We start from the raw sequence: 23,839 nt of genomic DNA, 5'->3' as shown, positions 1-23,839 counted from the left end.
CACCAGGAAAGTGGTTTTAAGTGTATATAATCTTACCAATTTTTTTTTTTTTTCCTTATATTGTTTTCTTTGTAAAATCCTAATCCAAACACATTGGGACTAAAACATGGCCCGGACTCCCGCGTAGGGGGGGGGGGGGGGCAGCAGTGGCGAATCTTGGACAATTGAGATCAATTCACATTGGACATATCATATAGAATCTTTCATTGTTATGATACTATTATAGTGCATGCATAGCAAGCTTCTCGCTCGATAGGCTGACCAACAGGACACAAAAAACACTTGAATTAGTGTCATCGTTTATCACTCGTTTGTCATGGAAGTAGGATGCTATAACTGGTTGACTATGAAGGTATGATGCTTAAAAAATGAAGTAAAGTAAAAGCAAATTGTTATATATTCTCTTTTTAAAACACATATGTTGGGTACAAAATCATTTTAACTAAATTTAGTCAAAGGCAACACCAGTTCACCTGCTTCCTCTCGTGGGTACTGCTCCAATTCCTCCTCCTTGATCTTTATTAGGTCTCCCTTGTAGCTTCAAACCCAATAGAATCTATAAATGAAGGAGAATGGAAAACATATAAGAAAATGACCAATATTCCCTTCAAAACATTGGACTATATAAAAATGCATTTTGTGGACCTCATTCTTTGTTATTACCTTCTATGCAGTCGGGCAGACCAATTGATTGCTAGACATGCTATGATGAGTAAACTGGCTGCAACAGTTAAGATCCAGAAGCATAATTGTTCATGGCCCAGGAGTGTGAGGACTGCAAATTACTTGGTAGTTTTATCTATATCTTGATAAGCCAATTGCAAGATCAACAGTGGCGCCTCACCCTAATATTGGAAATCTCTCCTGAAAAGTCAAGGTCAACATCTATTTAGCAAGATCTATCAAGATGGTCCTACGTTCATTTGGATTTGACAAAGGCACATACAAAAGGTTCTCAAATCTTGTGTAATGACCCAAAATTTAAGACCAAAAATTTCTTTTAATAAATCATTACTTAAAGTAAAGTCATCATTCCAAAACATAATATGAGTATAAGTTTTCAAAACACATGTTCATTATCAGAGTAAACATTCCCAGGCTGTCTAATCTATAGTGTGTGCCATGTGATCACCCCGAGCTCTTCCCTCCGCTACCGGAAGTACCTGAAACCAAAACTGAAAACCGTAAGCACGAAGCTTAGTGAGTTCCCCACCCTACTGCATACCATGCATAACCACATACTGCACATACTGGGCCATTCCCACTATCTTGGGCCTCGCCCCTACCTCGGGCCTCGCCCGCTACAACGGCCTCGCCGCTCCAGGCCCCGCCTGGCTTCGAGCCCCGCTCGGATCCATATCTGTTTTACTTAGGCCTCGCCTGTCACAGGGCCTCGCCCGCCAACAAATAATAACACATAAACATTTCACAACACATAACTAACACATACAACTGGTTCTGTCCTAAGGCCTCGCCTATCCTGGGCCTCGCCCATGTCCTGCTACTGATGAGTCATGGGACCCCGTCCACGCTCCTAATGGTAGTGAGGTACGGGCCTAGCCCACTCTCACTCATGCTCTAGTTCGGGCCTCGCCCCTATTATGCTACTAATGAGATATGGAACCCCATCCACACTCTGCTATTGGTGAGATACGGGACCTCGCCCACACTCACCTCCCTACCAGGCACATACATGTATCACACAGACAACAAGTATAAACTATCATATAAACAATTCCTTGGGCACCTGCCCGCTATTACTAGACCTCGTCCTGAAAATAATACTAGCATACTGTGCCTAGCGCTAACCCCCAGGTCTTCTACTCATAACTACATGGGCCGGCATTGTGGCCTTAGACCCATTCACACAAAGGGAAACTCACCTGCACTGGCTGAACTTGCTGATGATCTCACTAGTTGCTGCCCGACAGCTCATGAAACTCCTGCTCCCCTTGCTCCCCGAACTACCAATATCAATGCAACACTGAGTCTAACTGACCCCCGAAAGACAACCAAGTCAACCCTGGTCCAAGGTCAAAGTCCTGGTCAAAGTCAACCTTCCAGGTCAACCCTACTCGCCGAGTTCAAAATGATAAGATTCCTTCCATTCGCGACTCGACTCGCCGAGTCAGTCCATGACTCGCCGAGTCTACCGATTTCTGAGTCCAGACTTGTCCAACTCACTGAGTCTCCACCCGACTCACTGATTCGAGTCTCAACTTGAAGGGTTTGGGGTTTCGCGACCTGACTCGCCGAGTCTAAGAACAGACTCGCCGAGTACGAAGCAATCTTCATATGACTCGACGAGTTGTTCATCCCACTCGTCGAGTTTCTCCATAACTTCATGCTACTCGCCGAGTCCACTCAAAGGACTCGCTGAGTCCCTTCAGTTCTCCTTACATGCAGAGGACTTTAGAGTCATGCATGGACTCCAAACTGTAGATCTACCCTTCCCAAGCCTATTCCACACGTAAAGTTGCAAACTTTACGTGTAGAGAAGGAGATCTAGGCAAAATATGCCATAAACTAGGGTTTAAGGCCAAGGGGCTTCAAGATCGACTTAATGGCTGATACTTTATGCTTCTCCATACCATAACACACTTGGATCTGAAGTAGCAACTCCAGATCCGACTTCTAACCCATAAGGGTGGCTAATCATGGCTTAAAAAGCCCAAAACTCACAACCAAAATAGATCTAAGGGAAGGAAATGACTTAATACCTTCAATACTTCAGAAAGGTTCCACAAACTCCAGATCTGAAGAAAATCCTTGAAGCTTCACTACTTCCCCTCCTTCTTCTTCCTTCAAATCACCCAAAAATGGCTTGGAAGCTTGAATGCACAACAATGGAGGCTTAGGCTTCATTTTCTAGAACAAGGGAGGCTCTAAGGAACCCTAATGGAGAGAATAAGAAGCTTAAATAGCGCTCAAAGTCCTGTATTTAGGGTTCTCCTCGCACAGACCAGACTCGCCGAGTCCACTTGGCCGACTCGCCGAGTTGGCCACTTACACCTTGACCCGGATCCCGCTCGGACTCGCCGAGTCGACCCTTAAAATTTGGGATTTCATTCTTTTCTTGTCTTTTAAAACTTTGGGTGTTACAACTCTCCCCCACTTAAACTAAACTTTGTCCTCGAAGTTTGCTATGATCCACCGCCTGCGACCTGCCTCCAATACTCCAACACTCGTTCTAACACCCGCTGTCTAACTTCGCTGGCCTTCCGCTCAGTCATTCAAACCAACGCCAATCCTTACAAGTAATAATTTCGGATGCATCCGGACCCTGAGCATCCTGGAAACACGACTTACTCAATCGACAATCTTTCTGGTACTCTCCGGGTACTGTAACATAGGGGTTCACCCCTTCTTTCCTTACGCGATTTCCTTGCCTTCCCAAGGCAACGCTCCATAACCATCTATCTCCTTTGCCACCGTGAAGACCCTGTCTTCACCCACTCTATTACTCTCGCTACTCAGTACGGGTCATCATTGTCAGTATCCACTTGGTGTTCTTTCTACTACCATTTGGTGCCGAGCAACCCTCGACCGACTAACTGAATTCCACCAAACTCTGCATCCCCGCACCACTACTGACTAGAGATTCTGCTATTCCTTATCTGGATTACCGACTTTCACCGATTGCTGACCCAGCACAATCCGCTAGTCGCTCCCAGCGACATTCGAAGAAACTCCCGCCACCTATACTTCTCAATCTATTCTACCAGGCTGGCACTACGATTTTCTGGGATCCCCGACCCCCTATCTAGACACTAAGATCCTTACCAGGTCCCACCTGTGCTGCTAAAACTCATGGGCCTCCCCCACGGGTCCCACCCAACCATACTACTGAGCAACCCTGCTCTCAGGTCTCACCTATACTGCTATTCTCGTACGGGCCTAGCCCACGGGTCTCACCCGACTATATCCTAGAGCGGCCTCTTTCAAGGTCTCATCACCATTCTCATCCACTCCCCATTCTTGATCCTTATCTGAATGCTAGGAGATAAGGGCCTCGCCCTGACTCCGCCAATGAAGCTACTACAAAATGCTACGGCTGCCCCGTAGTCTGACAACACTTCCACCACTGACTGCTAGTGAATGCTACGGTCCCCCCGTAGTCTTACATCACTTTCCACCACTGACTGCTAACACGAAAACATCCCCTGCTATTTGACCTCAAGATCTCCATTCCGACTCACACGAGTCCTACATGCGGCCCTTTAACCTGAATCCGAACCACATACCCACCATTACCCTTTACACGCACGCACTGGTGGGAAGTTCTCAAACTCCCAACCCTGAACTACTCGATTCGTCGAACGCTGAACTACCTTCTTTCCTTCTCAGAATCATATACCCGATCTGTATTTGCGTGCCCTTACCCTTATACACTCAGAGGATTCTCCCCCACTTTGATCCTGCTTACACCTCGATGCTCGATGGAGAGAAATCTCAATCCTTGCTACCATAATTAATCCGCTGAGGAATCCCAAGCTTACCGTAGCTAAGGGTCTATTCTAAAACTTATACGGCTCCGAACTAGCGAGACATACCGAGTCTCTCCAAGGCATGCTACAGATACTGCACTCTAAGTAACCTTCTTCGATACAACCCATCCCTTAATTACTAACCAATATCCAAGGTATGCAGATGGCATATAAGTCGATCATAATCAATCCGCTCAAAAATAAAATACTCATACAGATAATGATGCAGAACCATAACAATATAATCATGCACAAAATAAAAGAACTGAAAACGGAAGTCGCATACCTGCAACGTCCGGTGTTGCTCGCATCTCCAAAGTAGCCATCTAAAAAGCCCTGCCTCCAACTGCAGGCGCCTCCGCACGGCCCTGACGGCCGTCTGTGATCCTCAAAGTTGCAGGGGCAAGTGCCATCACCCGTCCTGCTGGAAACAAACTGGGGCACTGGGCCTTCTTGTGGCCCCTCTGATTGCAGTGAAAACTGATCCCTGAGTGATGGTAGCAGTACAATCTCTGCTAAAATGACTAGTCCGACCGCACCTGAAACAGCCAGACTCACCACCACTACCACTCCTGCACGTGCCCCCATGCGTCCTGCCACACCTTCCGCATCGACTGCGGTCCTGATAATCCCTCGATCTCGACTCCGATCACTTGGACCTTTTGCCCGAACTCGCGGCTACCTGAACCTCATCCGGCTTCCTCTTCCAGATCTGCTCCAAATCAATTTCCGTCTCCCTGGCCCGAGAAATCATATCTTCCAGCATCTTACAACCGGACCTGCTAAGAACTCCCTGATGTCATCCCTCAACATCTCGTGATATCGTGCCTTCTTCATCTCCTCATCCGCAACATACCGCGGAACAAGAAGGGCTCTCTCTCTGAACTTGGCGGTGATCTCCGCCACAGTCTCAGTAGTCTGCGTCAAATCCTGAAACTCCCGGGCCAACTGCTGCACCTCAATAATCGGTGAAAACTCCGCTCAGAACCTAGCTGAGAAGTCACTCCAAGTCATCGCGTCCAACGCGGCGTCATCACCCAAAGCATGACCAATCTTTTCCCACCAATCCCTCGCTCCGTCCTTCAGAAGATAGGAAGCGAGTCTGACCTTGTCCTCCTCAGGACATCGGCTCGTACCGAATGCGTTGGCAACATCAGCCAACCATCTGCTGCTAGCGATGGGGTCCCTAGCCCCATGATAATCTGGTGCCCCGCAAGCCCTGAACTCCCGAAATGTCAAGGTACGCGCTCCCATCAAGGCCATCATCTCAGTACGGAAGGCTCCCAGCCTCTCATCCAAAATCTCCAATATACCCTCCTTGACCATGCCAAAGATCACAGGAGTCTGAGCTAGAATACTGCGTGTCACCTCGGCTGATATCAACTCTCTCATCCGCTCCTCGAGCTGCTTGGCCCCTAAACCCGAGCCCAATCCCTCTCTAGCGCCTGATCCGCCCGCTGGTCCCTCTTGCAATGTCACCATACTGAAACATATAACATAACCATTATCAGAATACTTCTCACTGCCGCGAGACCAAACATACTCACTACTAGGTTCCTGGTCTTGTCTCGGCCTTTCCCGAATCTAGTACGGATCCTCTGCTTTCAGTAGTACGGGCCCATACTACCTTCCACATTTATCCGTACTTTCCTCAGGAACTGCTTTGACTCCACCAGGTCCCTTTTCTACTACTACTGCTCCCAGCACTACCTCATCCTAGGCTTACCCTAGGGATGTAACGACCCAATTTTCACATCCAAAAGAAATTTTGTTTAAAAACGTTACTTTATAAAATATTAATAACTAAAATATCGTTTGATCAACCATAATATAAACTGAACCATGTCTGAAAACCAAAACATACAACTAATCAGAATATCAGAGTATCAATCCCAGAAAAGCTCGTAAATGTGGAAATCGGAGAGTGTGTGTGTGACATGCTGCTACCGCGCCGGCTCCTTTCCCCTAGCTGAGGAGGTACCTGAAACCAAAACTGAAACTGTAAGCACAAAGCTTAGTGAGTTCCCCCATAATACCCCATACCATGCATACATATAACAAACAATGTTCAGCTAGGAGTTACGGGCCTTGCCCACACTCGGGAAGATACGGGCCCTGCCCACACTTCTCTAGCCGGGAGATACGGGCGTCGCCCACACTTGTGAAGATACGGGCCTTGCCCACACTTCGCTATCGGGGAGATACGGGCCTAGCCCACACTCCAACCTCGGAGAGATACGGGCCCTGCCCACACTCAACCGCTAACCCATAACATACAAGTATCACGCAGACAACAAGTATAAGCAACTCTATCATATTAACACATATTTCATACTTGACTAAACCCAGAGGTACGGGCTCGGCCCACACTCTAGTACTAACATCTCGTCTACACGGGTCGGCCTTGGTGCCTTAGACCCATTCCTACTGGAAAGGAAACTCACCTCGACATAGCTGCTGGTCTGTGTGGGAATTGATCACCTACTATTGCTGCTGCTCCGGAAACTCCCCGGCTGTAATTCCCACAATATACTTAATCATACACTGCTAACTGTCCTTTGGGTAAAAAGACCATTTTACCCCTGGTCTAGCCCTAAGTCAAATCAGAGTCAACTTTTAGTTGACCCGACTCGCAGAGTTGGCTCTCCAACTCGCCAAGTCCCTGTCCAGACGATTGTCCTGGGTCCCTGATTCTACTCGTCGAGTTAGGCTATGACTCGACGAGTTCTTCTTCTAAATTGACATTAAAGTTCTTCGTCCTACTCGCCGAGTCATATGAACACTCGTCGAGTTCATCTTCATCCGTTGAACACTCATGCTTAGACTCACCGAGTTGTATGAACAACTCGCCGAGTCTGTTCTTGATCTAAGGAGATTGTCTTGAACTCGCCGAGTCAGGGCATTGACTCGCCGAGTACCTCCATAGATGGGTTAAGCTTCCGACTCACTGAGTCACACCCCGTGACTCACTGCTCACTCGACATTACGAAAAGGGGACAAACCCGGAGACTCGCGACCAGACTCGCCGAGTCATATGAACGACTCGCCGAGTCGTTGCCATGCACTTACTAAATACACGGATTTGCTCGATTCCACTCCATGGCATTCATAGATCTGGACTTCTAGGACACAAATCACACGTAAAGTTTCCAACTTTACGTGTGGATATTCACCAATATGGATTTTAGGGCTCAAAATGCCTTAAAAGGGTAGATCTAGGGCTAACAAGCAACATGGGGCCATAAAGCTAACAGATCTGAGCTCCTGGAGCTCAATCTTGCCTAGATCCAGAGACCAAACATCTTATTACGACATATAATGCACATTCAAGCTTGGGGATTTGACCAAGAAAGACCCAAATGAAATTTTAAGCATAGAATCATGGGGAAAACGGGATATACCTCAAAGAAACTGCTGGAAGAACACAATAATTGCCTGGATGGCTTCCCTTCTTCTGGATCTACTTCCTTCCTCCTTCAAAACCTTCAAAAATACACACAATAGCCTCCAACTCTCAAGGAACAGCTTAGAACGGGGGATACAGGGCTCTAAGGGTGAATGGGGGCTGGCTTGGGGCAGTTAAGTCGTTTAAATAGGGTGCAAACCCCTGAAACTTAGGGTTTCATCCAACAGAGGCGACTCGCCGAGTCCAGGATATGGACTCGTCGAGTCGCCAACTTAAAACGTGTCCTGGGTCGCGTCCCTACTCGGCGAGTCGGACCTATGACTCGCCGAGTCCAAGGCTAAAATAGGAAATGTTCAGATAAGATTTACATACCAGAAACCAGGTGCTACAAATCTCCCCCACTTATTTTAGACTTCGTCCTCAAAGTCTGCTGCTCGATCCTAAAACAGCTCGGGGTAATGCTCCATCATCTCGTCCATCGGCTCCAGAGTCCATTCCACACCCTTGCGGTGCTGCCACTGCACCTTCACTAATTCCACCCTCTTGTTCCTCAAATCCTTCGACTTCCTGTCGAGGATTGCGACTGGGTGCTCAATGTAATTCAGGCTGTCATCAACCTGAATATCCTCCAAAGGCACTACTGCTGAATCGTCCACTAAGCACTTCCGCAACTGAGAAACATGGAAAGTGCTGTGGATCTGGCTGAGCTCGGCTGGCAGATCCAACCTGTACGCCACCTTGCCCACCCGGGCTATGACCCTGAACGGTCCGATGAATCGCGGGCCCAACTTTCCCTGCTTCCTGAATCGAATGACGCCTTTCCAAGGCGACACCTTCAGGAGAACCATATCCCCGACTTGGAACTCCAAATCGGATCGACGCTTGTCGGCATAACTTTTTTGCCGACTCTGAGCAGTCTGAAGTCTGCTCCAGACCTGCTGGATCCTCTCGGTCGTCTTGAGCACCACTTCGGTGCTCCCCATGACCCTCTGGCCAACTTCACCCCAGCATATCGGGGTCCTACACCTCCGTCCGTACAACATCTCGAAGGGAGGGCAGTCGATACTCGCGTGATAGCTGTTGTTGTAGGAGAACTCGGCCAGGGGAAGATAGGTATCCCAACTACCACCGAAGTCTAGCACGCACGCCCGCAGCATATCCTCCAGAGTCTGGATGGTCCGCTCGCTCTGGCCATCCGTCTGCGGGTGAAAGGCGGTGCTAAAATGCAGACGAGTGCCCAAATCGTCATGGAATTTCTTCCAAAATCTTGAAGTAAAACGCACATCCCTGTCCGAGGTCACCGATACTGGCACCCCATGCCGTGCCACAATCTCCCTGATATAGATGTCGGCCAATTTCTCGGCCGATATGCTCTCCTGAATCGGAATAAAGTGAGCACTCTTGGTCAGTCTATCCACGATGACCCAAATCGAGTCCACTCCACGTGCGGTCCTGGGAAGCTTCGTGATAAAATCCATCGTGATATCTTTCCATTTCCACAGTGGAATATCCAACGGCTGCATCTTGCCATGTGGTCTCTGATGTTCGGCCTTGACCTTCTTGCAGGTCAAACACCGCTCGACGTACCATGCCACATCCCGCTTCATGCAGGGCCACCAGTAATCCAAACGAAGATCCCTATACATCTTCGTCGCCCCGGGATGAATAGAGAATCGGGACTTGTGCGCCTCCTCCATCAAAATCTGGCGCACGCCTCCGTGATACGGCACCCACACCCTACGGTGTAGTGTCAATAGTCCTCGGCTATCATAATCAAAGGAGGAAACCTGACCCACCACGCGCTCGCTCTTCCGATGCTCCTCCTTGATAGCCTCCTGTTGAGCCTCCCGAATCTGCTCCAACAGGGGAGTCAACGGTCATCCTCAAGAAGACGTCCCTGATCGGCGCCGCCTTGCGGCTAAGCGCATCGACCACCACATTGGCCTTCCCCAGGTGGTAAAGGATCTCGCAATCATAATCCTTCACCACATCCAACCACCAACGCTGCCTCATGTTCAGATTCGGCTGGTCCATGAGGTACCTCAAACTCTTGTGGTCCGTGTAGATGGTACACCGAACCCCGTAGAGGTAATGTCGCCAAATCTTGAGAGTAAAGACCACCGCCCCCAACTCCAAATTGTGCGTCGGGTAGTTCGCCTCGTGAGGCTTGAGCTGCCTCGAAGCGTAGGCAATGACATGCCCCCTCTGCATCAGTACCGCGCCCAACCCAGTAACAGACGCATCGCAATAGACCACAAAATCCTCTACGCCCTCTGGCAGGGCTAAGATCGGCGCCTCACACAATCTCCGTCTTAGTGTCTCAAATGCAGCCTGCTGCTCGGGTCCCCACCGAAAGACCACGACTTTCTTCGTCAACCGTGTCAGGGGTACGGCTATCTTGGAGAAATCCTGGATAAATCTCCGATAGTAGCCCGCCAATCCCAGGAAACTCCGAATCTCAGATGGAGACTTCGGGACCTCCCATCTCATTACGGCCTCGACCTTGGCCGGATCAACCAGAATCCCGTTCTGGTTGACGAGGTGTCCAAGAAATTGCACCTCGCGCAACCAAAAACTTGGCATACAAGCTCTCCCTCCTCAGGGTCTCCAATACCTCTCTCAGATGCTCCTCGTGTTCCTCCCGAGTCTTGGAATAAACCAAGATATCATCGATAAAGACTATCACAGACCGATCCAACATCGGTCTGCATACGCGGTTCATGAGGTCCATGAACGCGGCAGGAGCATTGGTGAGCCCAAACTACATCACCACGAACTCATAATGACCATAGCGCGTCCGAAACGTGGTCTTCTGCATATCCTCCTCCCTGACCCTCATCTGATGATAACCCGAACGCAAATCAACCTTAGAGAACCAAGATGCTCCCTGAAGCTGGTCAAATAGGTCATCAATCCTCGGAAGCGGGTAACGGTTCTTCACCGATACCTTGTTCAGCTCTCGATAATCTATACACATCCGATGCGACCCGTCCTTCTTCTTTACAAACAGAATCGGGGCTCCCTAGGGTGAACTGCTCGGACGAATAAATCCCTTGTCTAGCAGCTCCTGCAGCTGCGTAGACAACTCCTGCATCTCAGGAGGGGCCAACGAATACGGCGCCTTGGCTATCGGAGCCGCGCCAGGGACAAGGTCAATCCTGAACTCCACCTGTCACTCTGGAGGTATCCCAGGAAGCTCCTCTGGGAAAATATCTGCAAAGTCTCGGACCACCGGAACCTCGCTCACTGTCGCCTTACCCGCCTCCCGGGTATCCATCACATATGCAACATATCCTGCGCATCCCTGCTGAAGGTAGCGCCTAGCCCTCGCAGCTGAACATACAGTGGGTCCACACTGAGGCCTCTCTCCATGAATCACTAACTCTCCCCCGCTTGGGGTCCTGACGCGCACTAGCTGTTGTGCACAATCTATCACCGCTCCATTAGGGCTCAGCCAATCCATGCCTATAATCACCTTGTTCCCACGCAACGGAATGAGAACCAAATCTACCAAATAGCGCTCCTCAAACAAACGCAGCACGCAATCTCGAAATATCATCGATGCTCGTACCGATCGATCGTCAGCGATCTCCACTTCCAAGGGGCAATCTAACTCGCCCGATGACTCATGAAACTTCTTGCTAAGTGCAAGGGAAACGAATGATCGGGACGCACCCGAATCAAATAACACTTGAACTGGGAGGCCGTTCACATGGAACGATCCTAATGCATACATATACATATAGAGCACATATCATCATAAAAATAGGATAGAGGGAAAGAATCATACCTGTCACCACATCGGGTGCGGCGCGTGCCTCGTTGGTAGTCAACTGAAATGCTCGGCTCCTCACCACTGGAGCCTCTGCCTTGCCCTGCCGACCATCCGTGATCCGCAGGGTCGCTGGAGCTGGCGCCTTCACTGGCGCTGCAACTATCAACTGGGGGCAATTGGCCTTCTTGTGGCCCCTCTGGTTGCAGTGAAAACACAGCAACTCTGATGTCTGAATAGCTGAAACTGGAGTAGTACAATCCCTGCTAAAGTGCCCTGTCTTGCCGCACTTGTAGCAGCCTCCTGATCCCATCCTACATGCCCCCACATGCGTCCTGCCGCATTTCCCGCAGCGGCTCGGTCCTGACTGGCCTTTCGGCCTACCATCTGATCCCTTGGGCTTCTTCCCCGAAGCCCCTCCTGCCTGACCCTCCTCTAGTTTCCGTTTCCGGATGTGCTCCAAATCTATCTCCCTCTCCCTAGCCCTGGCAATCATGGAGTCCAGGGTAGGGCAAGCCGAAAAGCTAACATGCTCCCGGATGTCAGCTCGTAGCATATCATGGTAACGAGTCCTCCTCATGTCCTCGTCACCAGCATACTGGGGAACCAATAAAGCCCTCTCCCGGAACTTGGCGGTGATCTCCGCCACAGTCTCCATCGTCTGCCTCATGTCTAGAAACTCCTTGGCCAGCTGCTGAAGCTCGACAGCCGGCGCAAACTCTGCCCTGAACCTGGTCACAAAGTCCGACCAGGTCATTGCCTCGATAGCTGAGGCTCCCAACGAGTCACCCACTGACTCCCACCAATCCCGGGCTCGGTCCCGTAAACACCCCGTTGCGTATCTCACCTTCGACCCCTCGGGGCAGAAGCTAGTCAACTGGGCAGACTCGATATCTGCAATCCATCGCCTGGAGACAATGGGGTCTTTCACCCCATGGAAATCCGGCGCACCACTGCCCCTGAAGTCCTTGAAGGACAGTGTGCGAGATCCTGACTGGCTAGAGGCCATATTCCTGAATGCCCGTAGGCGATCCTCCATCAACTCCATGATCCCTTCCTTGATCGACCCAAAGAGAATGGGGGTCGACTCAAGGATGCCCCTGGTGATCTCTGACGCGATGAACTCACGTAGCCTCTCATCAATCGGCTCGGAGCCTGATCCCGAACCTGACCCCTCTCCTGAACTGCCATCTACCGGCCTCGATCGAAGTACCACCATTCTGCAATACATCACAACAATCATTAGTGATACTGATACTTCCTGAGGGATCACAACTACTTACAGGTTCCCTGGTCTTATCTTGGCCTTCCTTGGTTCGGGTACGGATCCTCTGCTTTCAGTAGTACGGGTCCATACTACCTTCCACATCTATCCGTACCTTCTCCAAGGAATGCCTCGACTCCACCAGATCCCCTTCACTACTGCTGATCACAGCTATACTCATCCTAGGCTTGCCCTAGGGAGATCTCTAATTCTACTCTAACCAGTCCTCAGCTGTTGCATGCCTCATTGTAATGCCAATTGGCCATTACCCGAATACCATCACATGTGATGAGGCTCAGATAATCCTTCGAGTACCCGACTCATCCCTACAACGGTTGGACTCAAACAAGAGCTGCGCAGTAGGATCAAATTCGGCACTCTAAGATTATTCAATCCTGATTACATGTGACGTGACGCATTCGCCTAATGGCTAACTCCCATTATTCAGAGTCCCACAAAGCACGAAGCAAGCAGCATTCAAACAAGGGTAACAATCTCAATTAACTCTATCCACTTTCAGGAACTGAGCTAGCATATAGTGCTAAGCTCATACTACCAGGCATAACCTAATCAGGCTATCCTACTTACTGTCTACTCAATAACTAGCATGCAATTTCTCATACAACTGAAACACAAATAGTAGGCACATAAGGCATCACTCCTAGATCCTTAGTCCTATTCTAGCATGCGGTTCTACGAAAGCTGATAAACATAACATAAACTTGTATGGGTACTATGGGGAATACTTACTTGAGCTCGGCCGGTCGCGCACATCACACACTTCGTTCTTTCTCAAAACTCTTTTCTCAATTTTAGAAAACATTTTCTTTTAGAAAATCTTTCAATCCCTCGATTTGAGTTCAGACACTCCCGAAGACGTGTCCGAATCCCTCAAACCAGGGCTCTGATACCAACTTGTAACGACCCAATTTTCACATCCAAAAGAAATTTTGTTTAGAACCGTTACTTTAGAAAATATTAATAACTAAAACATCGTTTGATCAACCATAATATAAACTGAACCATGTCTGAAAACCAAAACATACAACTAATCAGAATATCAGAGTATCAATCCCAGAAAAGCTCGTAAATGCGGAAACCGGAGAGTGTGTGTGTGACATGCTGCTACCGCGCCGGCTCCTTTCCCCTAGCTGACGAGGTACCTGAAACCAAAACTGAAACTGTAAGCACAAATCTTAGTGAGTTCCCCCATAATACCCCATACCATGCATACATATAACAAACAATGTTCAGCTAGGAGTTACGGGCCTTGCCCACACTCGGGAAGATACGGGCCCTGCCCACACTTCGCTAGCCGGGAGATACGGGCCTCACCCATACTTGTGAAGATACGGGCCCTGCCCACACTTCGCTATCGGGGAGATACGGGCCTAGCCCACACTCCAACCTCGGAGAGATACGGGCCCTGCCCACACTCAACCGCTAACCCATAACATACAAGTATCACGCAGACAACAAGTATAAGCAACTCTATCATATTAACACATATTTCATACTTGACTAAACCCAGAGGTACGGGCTCGGCCCACACTCTAGTACTAACATCTCGTCTACACGGGTCGGCCTTGGTGCCTTAGACCCATTCCTACTGGAAAGGAAACTCACCTCGAAATAGCTGCTGGTCTGTGTGGGAATTGATCACCTACTACTGCTGCTGCTGCTCCAGAAACTCCCCGGCTGTAATTCCCACAATATACTTAATCATACATTGCTAACTGTCCTTTGGGTAAAAAGACCATTTTACCCCTGGTCTAGCCCTAAGTCAAATCAGAGTCAACTTTTAGTTGACCCGACTCGCCGAGTTGGCTCTCCAACTCGCCGAGTCCCTGTCCAGACGATTGTCCTGGGTCCCTGATTCTACTTGTCGAGTTAGGCTATGACTCGACGAGTTCTTCTTCTAAACTGACATTAAAGTTCTTCGTCCTACTCGCCGAGTCATATGAACACTTGTCGAGTTCGTCTTCATCCGTTGAACACTCATGCTTAGACTTGCTGAGTTGTATGAACAACTCACTGAGTCTGTTCTTGATCTAAGGAGATTGCCTTGAACTCGCCGAGTCAGGGAATTGACTCGCCGAGTACCTCCATAGATGGGTTAAGCTTCCGACTCAGTGAGTCACACCCCGTGACTCACTGCTCACTCGACATTACGAAAAGGGAACAAACCCGGAGACTCGCGACCAGACTCGCCGAGTCATATGAACGACTCGCCGAGTCGTTGCCATGCACTTACTAAATACATGGATTTGCTCGATTCCACTCCATGGCATTCATAGATCTGGACTTCTAGGACACAAATCACACGTAAAGTTTCCAACTTTACGTGTGGATATTCACCAATATGGATTTTAAGGCTCAAAATGCCTTAAAGGGTAGATCTAGGGCTAACAAGCAACATGGGGCCATAAAGCTAACAGATCTGAGCTCCTGGAGCTCAATCTTTCCTAGATCCAGAGGCCAAACATCTTATTACGACATATAATGCACATTCAAGCTTGGGGATTTGACCAAGAAAGACCCAAATGAAGTTTTAAGCATAGAATCATGGGGAAAACGAGTTATACCTCAAAGGAACTGCTGGAAGAACACAATAATTGCCTGGATGGCTTCCCTTCTTCTGGATCTACTTCCTTCCTCCTTCAAAACCTTCAAAAACACACACAATAGCCTCCAACTCTCAAGGAACAACTTAGAACGGGGGATACAGGGCTCTAAGGGTGAATGGGGGCTGGCTTGGGGCAGTTAAGTCGTTTAAATAGGGTGCAAACCCCTGAAACTTAGGGTTTCATCCAACAGCGGCGACTCGCCGAGTCTAGGATATGGACTCGCCGAGTCGCCAACTTAAAACGTGTCCTGGGTCGCGTCCCTACTCGGCGAGTCGGACCTATGACTCGCCGAGTCCAAGGCTAAAATAGGAAATGTTCGGATAAGATTTACATACCAGAAACCAGGTGCTACAAGGGAAACCTTTGACTCAACTCAAACCAGTCCTCAGCTGCTGAAGGCCTCCTCGCAATACCAATTAGCCATCACCTGGATACCATCACATGTGACGATCCTACAACGGTTGGACTCAAACAAGAGCTGTGCAATAGGACCAAATCCAACACTCTGAGATTATTCAACCCTGATCACATGTGACGTGACGTATCCACCTAATGGCTAACTCCCATCACTTAGAATCCCACAATGCACAGAGCAAGCAACATTCGGACAAGGGAAAATCTAACCATACCACATAGCAAGAATCTGAACTAGCATGCAACACAACTCATAAACTCAGGCATAACCTAATCAGGCTATCCTACTACTGACTATTCAGCACTATCATGTAGATCAAAATCACATACAACAGGCACATAAGGCATCCTCCCTAGATCCTTAGTCCTAATCTAGCATGCTATTCTATTTACTGATAACCAAACCATAAACTTGTATGGGTATTTTGGGGTACTTACTTGAGCTCGGTTGATTGCATGCACCACACCTCTTTTCTCTTTTCAAAGATCTTTTCTTTCTGAATTCTTTTTACTTTTCTAAAACCATTTTCTTTCTCAAAACTCTTTTTACAAAACTGTCTTTCCATTTTGAAAACTTCCTTACCAATTCCTCAGTTTGAGCTCAGACACACCTGAGAGCATGTCCGAATCCCTCAAACCAAGGCTCTGATACCAACTTGTAACGACCCAAAATTTAAGACCAAAAATTTCTTTTAATAAATCATTACTTAAAGTAATGTCATCATTCCAAAACATAATATGAGTATAAGTTTTCAAAACACATGTTCATTATCAGAGTAAACATTCCCAGGCTATCTAATCTATAGTGTGTGCCATGCGATCACCCCGAGCTCTTCCCTCCGCTACCGGAAGTACCTGAACTCACTAAGCATGAAGCTTAGTGAGTTCCCCACCCTACCGCATACCATGCATAACCACATACTGCACATACTGGGCCACGCCCACTATCTTGGGCCTCGCCCGCTACAACGGCCCCGCTGCTCCAGGCCCCGCCTGGCTTCGAGCCCCGCTCGGATACATATCTGTTTTACTTAGGCCTCGCCTGTCACAGGGCCTCGCCCGTCAACAAATAATAACACATAAACATTTCACAACACATAACTAACACATACGACTGGTTCTGTCCTAAGGCCTCGCCCATGTCCTGCTATTGATGAGTCATGGGACACCGTCCACGCTCCTAATGGTAGTGAGGTACGGGCCTAGCCCACTCTCACTCTTGTTCAAGTTCGGGCCTCGCCCCTATTATGCTACTAATGAGATATGGAACCCCATCCACACTCTGCTATTGGTGAGATACGGGACCTCACCCACACTCACCTCCCTACCAGGCACATACATGTATCACACAGACAACAAGTATAAACTATCATATAAACAATTCCTTGGGCACCCGCCCGCTATTATTGGACCTCGTCCTGAAAATAATACTAGCATATTGTGCCTAGGGCTAACCCCCGGGTCTTCTACTCATAACTACATGGGCCGGCATTGTGGCCTTAGACCCATTCACACAAAGGGAAACTCACCTGCACTAGCTGAACATGCTGATGATCTCACTAGTTACTGCCCGACAACTCACGAAACTCCTGCTCCCCTTGCTCCCCGAACTACTAATATCAATGCAACACTGAGTCTAATTGACCCCCGAAAGACAACCAAGTCAACCCTGGTCCAAGGTCAAAGTCCTGGTCAAAGTCAACCTTCCCGGTCAACCCTACTCGCCGAGTCACCCTACTGACTCACCGAGTTCAAAATGATAAGATTCCTTCCATTCGCGACTCGACTCGCCGAGTCAGTCCATGACTCGCCGAGTCTACCGATTTCTGAGTCCAGACTTGTCCAACTCACTGAGTCTTCACCCGACTCACTGATTCGAGTCTCAACTCGAAGGGTTTGGGGTTTCGCGACCTGACTCGCCGAGTCCAAGAACAGACTCGCCGAGTACAAAGCAATCCTCATATGACTCGACGAGTTGTTCATCCCACTCATCGAGTTTCTCCACAACTTCATGCTACTCACCGAGTCCACTCAAAAGACTCGCCGAGTCCCTTCAGTTCTCCTTACATGCAGAGGACTTTAGAGTCATGCATGGACTCCAAACTGTAGATCTACCCTTCCCAAGCCTATTCCACACGTAAAGTTGCAAACTTTACGTGTAGAGAAGGAGATCTAGGCAAAATATGCCATAAACTAGGGTTTAAGGCCAAGGGGCTTCAAGATCGACTTAATGGCTGATACTTTATGCTTCTCCATACCATAACACACTTGGATCTGAAGTAGCAACTCCAGATCCGGCTTCTAACCCATAAGGGTGGCTAATCATGGCTTAAAAAGCCCAAAACTCACAACCAAAATAGATCTAAGGGAAGGAAATGACTTAATACCTTCAATACTTCAGAAAGGTTCCACAAACTCCAGATCTGAAGAAAATCCTTGAAGCTTCACTGCTTCCCCTCCTTCTTCTTCCTTCAAATCACCTAAAAATGGCTTGGAAGCTTGAATGCACAACAATGGAGGCTTAGGCTTCGTTTTCTGAACAAGGGAGGCTCTAAGGAACCCTAATGGAGAGAATAAGAAGCTTAAATAGTGCTCAAAGTCCTGGATTTAGGGTTCTCCTCGCACAGACCAGACTCGCCGAGTCCACTTGGCCGACTCGCCGAGTTGGCCACTTACACCTTGACCCGGATCCCGCTCGGACTCGTCGAGTCACTCCTTGGACTCGCCGAGTCGACCCTTAAAATTTGGGATTTCATTCCTTTCTTGTCTTTTAAAACTTTGGGTGTTACATCTTGTGCGTCTTAAGGGTGCCTGATCCATCAGCTCGGGCCTAAAATTATGTAATTATAATAATTTGTCATGAATAAAGTGATTTATTAAAAAAAGAAAAGAAAAGATGATGCATGAAATTGCAGGTTAGCTCAAGGATAATTATGGTATTTATTAGTTTTAAGTTTGTTAGAAGAGGCTCTATATAGTGGAATGAAAAAATGTGGTTTTTATTATCACGCTCCTCTCCTTTTTCCATCCTCAAACCCCTCTCCCCCTACTTCACTTCACTGTAAACTTAATATAACTACAAGTTTATATCAATTAAAGATTCATAGTTATCTTAGAAATAAAAAGCATTAATCAGTTTCAAATAGGTTTTAAAATTAAATGATGAAGGGATTGGGTGGCAATGGATAAAGTAGGAAACATTGATGAAGAAATGGGAACATACTCTAAATTATCTTCATTTTAAGAATGGTCGTTACGGTTTATGATAGATGTAAGAATAAATTTTCATATGTTCACCTCAATTTCATGCACTTCTAGTAGATTTTAAGAAAATAATTCTAGAATGTGAAAACATCGAATGGATTAAAAGAAAGGTATTTCTGATCACCACCTCATGTTAGGCACGCTGAGTGGATGCTCACCACTTTGTTAGAAACATATTAATGTGAAATCAGAATTTTAGATATTCTGATCTTGAACAACATCATATGAATTTTAAAGGAAGGTAAATAGAAAAAAATAAATAAATACTACCTCTTTAAAAGTCTATCTGTTAGAACCACACCTTTAGGGTTGTTAAAATGTCAACCTGAGGAAAAAAATAAACCTAAGGTTCCATTGACATCATGAGTTATATTAATGTATAGAAACAGAGTAGAAATAATGAAATGGTTGGTGTGTTCATGATCTATAAATTATATTACTATTAGTAGGTGATATGAAGTCCAGATCTACATAAATTCCACCTCTAAAGAGCATGTTTTTTTTTTCCATATAAGCTAAAATAACGATCTACGAATGAACAACATCATGTTCAAATTTAAAAGCCAAAATTGTTGGATCAATATCTAAAAAATACTGGAGACGGTGAAATCAAGTTCATGTTTTGGTCATGAAAAAGGGTTCTTGGGATATTTTAGAGAGTTGGGTAAAAGTAATTTTCCATGGATATCCAGTTTGAATGTGTACTTTTTCCAACATTGGGCTTGCCTACAGCAAGTACTTATCCTGTAATTATACATAAATGTGTGAATCGTTTGTTTTATACAATATTTGTGAAATTGTGAGCTTTTTTGAAGAAAAACTAAGGTCGGTTGTATACAATGACCGATAATGATGATTTCTTTTAAATTTTCATTACCTATCATCATCATCAATTTCTAAATTGAAGCAATACAGTCGTGAAAAATATTTTAAGGATACTGAGTACTGTCATGGTTAGGGTCAACAAGGTAACCAAGATCCTCCATCTCATAATCATCTAGAATCGTCATGTTCATATCTTATAGTAGTGAAATCCGATACAACAAATGCCCCAAACATCTCTACAAAAGGAACATCTACACCCTATAAGAATTAATTTAGTTTTCCTTAAAATAGGATTTAGTAAAGCTAACATATACATAGTCAAACATACCTCCATTTGCGATGAAAAGCCTTTAATTTCCATTTGTAGTATTTGTTTCGCATCTACCTGTCCTCTAAGTCAACCACTTTCTTGAAGCATCTATTACCAACTGGATGTAGAAGTTCCTCTCCTTTATTAATCTGTAACATTATGAAATGGAAGTAGAACCGAAAGTTTACTATTACCACTTAAGCAAAAAAAAAAGTAGATGTATACATAAACACACACACACACAAACCCAAAACCATCCACACACAGTAAGATACACAACTGCAGACACTGACACATCCATTCATAGCAAAACATAAACGTAAAATCTCACAAAATTTCGACACCTAATACCAATGATGTTAGCTTGAAGGAACTCACAGTCGTCTTCATCAAGAACATTGTTCTGCTTCGATTCTCTACCAAGATTCATGTAACATAAATCAGAAAGATAGCCATTGACTCACACAAAATTTAAGATTGTCAAATTGATCTTACTTCTTTTCTTATTCTTTTTCCTCTCATCATCAATATCTGCCCTTTCATGTTCATAAGCATCCTGTTCACCTTCATCAACATCATCTACTACGAAATCATCTTTCTCATACTCATCATCTTCAATTTCCGTTTCATCAAGGCCATGAGCAAAAACATGATAAATGTAAAATCCAAAACTTCCCAGAAACAAATATAAAAAAAGAGTACATATAACAATTAAAAAAAAGCTTAAAGTACCTTTCGAGAAAACAATAGCATTCCAAATATTCATTCTTGATACAGAAAGATTATTGAGAATTCATACCATCTTCTTCGTTAGCGTCGCTATCACGATCTTCACTATCAACAACGTCTACATCAATTCCATGCTGAATATTACATGCTCAATGACTAAAACTAACTGAAATATTGATTATCATGTATCAATACAAAAACATCAAGTCGTAATAGCATATATAAGAAGTCATTCGAGTAAATCAACTCTTTTATGTAGAAAACAATCCAGTAAGTGAAAGGAAGAACATATGGAAACTTCGTATTTTAATAGTATTTACTCTTTTAGTACCTCCATCACCATCATCAAACTTGTAAATTGAATCAACCTATTAAAACCCTAAATACTGCTCCAAAAAATCCATGTGCTTCGAAGTCGGTTGGTCTCAATTACATGTTGAAACTGTGTGAAAAACATAATCAATGGGTAAGAAAGCATCTTCCTTGTTTTCAATTACAGGATGCCAATCAACTTTGTCTGTACCTTATGTAATGTATGTTTTTCACTTTCATAGTCATCTTGGCTCTATAACGGTTGTACACCCGGTTTCAGCCTGGAAATTAGAAATGTTTTTTTCAATGTTAGTCACTTCAAAAAGTAGTATGTTGGATCAAAATTTAAATATAGTATACACTAATTCTAGCATCTTCTTTGTTTCTCCATGACTTTGATGCACCCTAACTCTAGTAATCACAAGTTAACTCCAAAACATCAATTATACATTCATTGAGGCATTTCATCGAACATATAGACTGCAACAACACTTAAACATTACACAAATCCTTTTTCCAACTTTTAATTCTCAAATTGAAATCATCATGAGTAGGAGAGGCATAAGACAATTAGATAACAGCCGTATATAGAAAAAGAAGTAGATTAACAGGTAGCGTTGGAGATGCATCTTGTAAAGAGGAATCGATTATATCAACTTCGTTCAACAACTCAGTCCCCGGATACCTCTAGTAGCCACCGGATGGACGCCCCCGCTGCACTTTCCGGTGGTCGGCACCGTCACCGTCTCCATCTGCATCTGCCTTTTTTTTTTTTTTTTTCTAGTGACCACACAACACAGGGAAATGTTTTAGAGAAATAAAAGAAATAAAAATCAACGACGTCACAAAAGGAGACGTTATCGTTCTCTTTGGGCGTAGACATAACCACAAATTAGGGCTAGGGAAAGGTAGATAAGAGATGAAGGGGCTACAAAACATATAAAACCATAAAACCTTATACCTGTATTGGGATAGAGCAGAAGAAGATGGAATTCGAAAATTGAATTGTAAGTTGATTTCAAATACCTGTTTCAAACATACTAAATCAAACATGCTAAGTCAAACATGTTTCATAATGAATGATGTAGATGAGGTGTCGATGTTTGCCTCTAAAGGCGTGAATGGTGATCGATGGGGTTTGTTGAGACTGTCGCCATCGATTCAGCACACACACATAAAGAAACGTACATACATAGCCTGGTGGACTGTTGATGTTCCCTGTAGCCGGTCGGTTATACCAGGCGATGAGAAACCGTCGTTCAGTTTTGGAAGCAATCATGGAAGGGGTTTGTTGATCGATGGGGTTTGTTGATACTGTCGCAAAAAAGGAGAATACGAAAGAGGAATAAAGGTATCCAAACATTTGAGGCGGTGCTTCTACCAGAGATGTCAGTAACATCAATCCAAAGATGATTGGTTAAAAAAACGGTGAACCAAATTAAAAAGAACACGTGTAAACAAACAAACTATATAAAGATATAAATTGACCCTCTACAAAAACAAATAACAAATGAGAAAGCATTGCAAAGACACTCATACATAAGGGACCACTTTTGCCAAATCCTTAGCAAATTTAAAGGATTGATAATTTCCATATATATATATATATATATATATATATATATATATATATATATATATATATATATATATATATATATATATATATATAAATTGTTTAACACTTTAACAACTATAACCACTGGTTTTTAAGATATTTTAATTTTAAATAATAATAACTAGTTGTAAGAGTTGTGTATAACACGAGTTTATTAAAAAAATATCGATTTGTAAATATTAAACAATTTTTAAGTATTATTTTTATATAGAGTATATACAAATGCTATGTAAATCTTAAGCAATTTTTTGAGTAATTATTGTCAAATTTAATAGAATGAATCTACCTTTCATATATAAACAAAATTTTAATTTTAGAGTAAATTACACGAATGGTCCCTATGGTTTAGGGTAATTTACTCGTTTGGTCCCTAACTTATTTTTTTAACTCGGAAGGTCCCTACTATTTTTTTGTTACGTGCTTGGTCCCTATTATTTATTTTTGTTACACGTCTGGTCCTTATCTTACCTAAAAAAACTATTATTTAAATAGAAAAAAAATGGTAGTGTAGATAATATAAGGTAAGAAGGTGAGGTTGGAGGTGTGTTTATTTAAATAAATTAAAAAAATCAAGAGAAAAGTAGTCTTTTTAGGTATGATAGGGACCGAGCGCGTAACAAAAACAAATAGTAGGGATCTTCCGAGTTAAAAAAATAAGTTAGGGACCAAACGTGTAAATTATCCTAAACCATAGGAACCATTCGTGTAATTTACTCTTTAATTTAAAAAAATGAAAAACACAAGAATATGACATGTGACAATTAAATAAAAATAAAAATAAATAAGAAAATGACAAGTGGAAAAAGGATAT

At 45.1% G+C, this 23,839-nt stretch overlaps 1 protein-coding gene across 12 annotated transcripts; it reads right to left on the bottom strand.

Moving 5' to 3' along the window:
* Positions 1-19,113: 19,113 nt before the first annotated feature.
* LOC145008054 (uncharacterized) lies at positions 19,114-22,790 on the bottom strand. Of its 12 annotated transcripts, none has more exons than XR_013663244.1 (7): positions 21,622-22,790; positions 21,430-21,540; positions 21,102-21,264; positions 20,865-20,981; positions 20,714-20,785; positions 20,388-20,518; positions 19,114-20,295 (listed from the first exon to the last, which is right to left on the bottom strand). XR_013663244.1 is itself a non-coding variant. In XM_078966678.1 (7 exons), exons 3-6 carry the CDS (start codon positions 21,133-21,135, stop codon positions 20,452-20,454), a joined length of 303 nt encoding a protein of 100 aa, XP_078822804.1. In that variant the 5' UTR covers positions 21,136-21,264; positions 21,430-21,540; positions 21,622-22,790; the 3' UTR covers positions 19,114-20,295; positions 20,388-20,451. The 12 variants fall into 12 exon arrangements, 11 of the variants coding, with proteins under 11 accessions (XP_078822804.1, XP_078822805.1, XP_078822798.1 ...); XM_078966678.1 differs by having other exon boundaries at positions 20,701-20,785; XM_078966679.1 differs by having other exon boundaries at positions 20,701-20,785; positions 21,102-21,216.
* Positions 22,791-23,839: the final 1,049 nt, after the last annotated feature.

The sequence above is a fragment of the Lactuca saligna genome, chromosome 8 (assembly GCF_052625555.1).
Source record: "Lactuca saligna cultivar CGN05327 chromosome 8, ASM5262555v1, whole genome shotgun sequence".
Classification (NCBI taxonomy): domain Eukaryota; kingdom Viridiplantae; phylum Streptophyta; class Magnoliopsida; order Asterales; family Asteraceae; genus Lactuca; species Lactuca saligna.
Note: the sequence above shows the minus strand (reverse complement) of the source record. Positions and strands in the feature narration are given on the sequence as shown.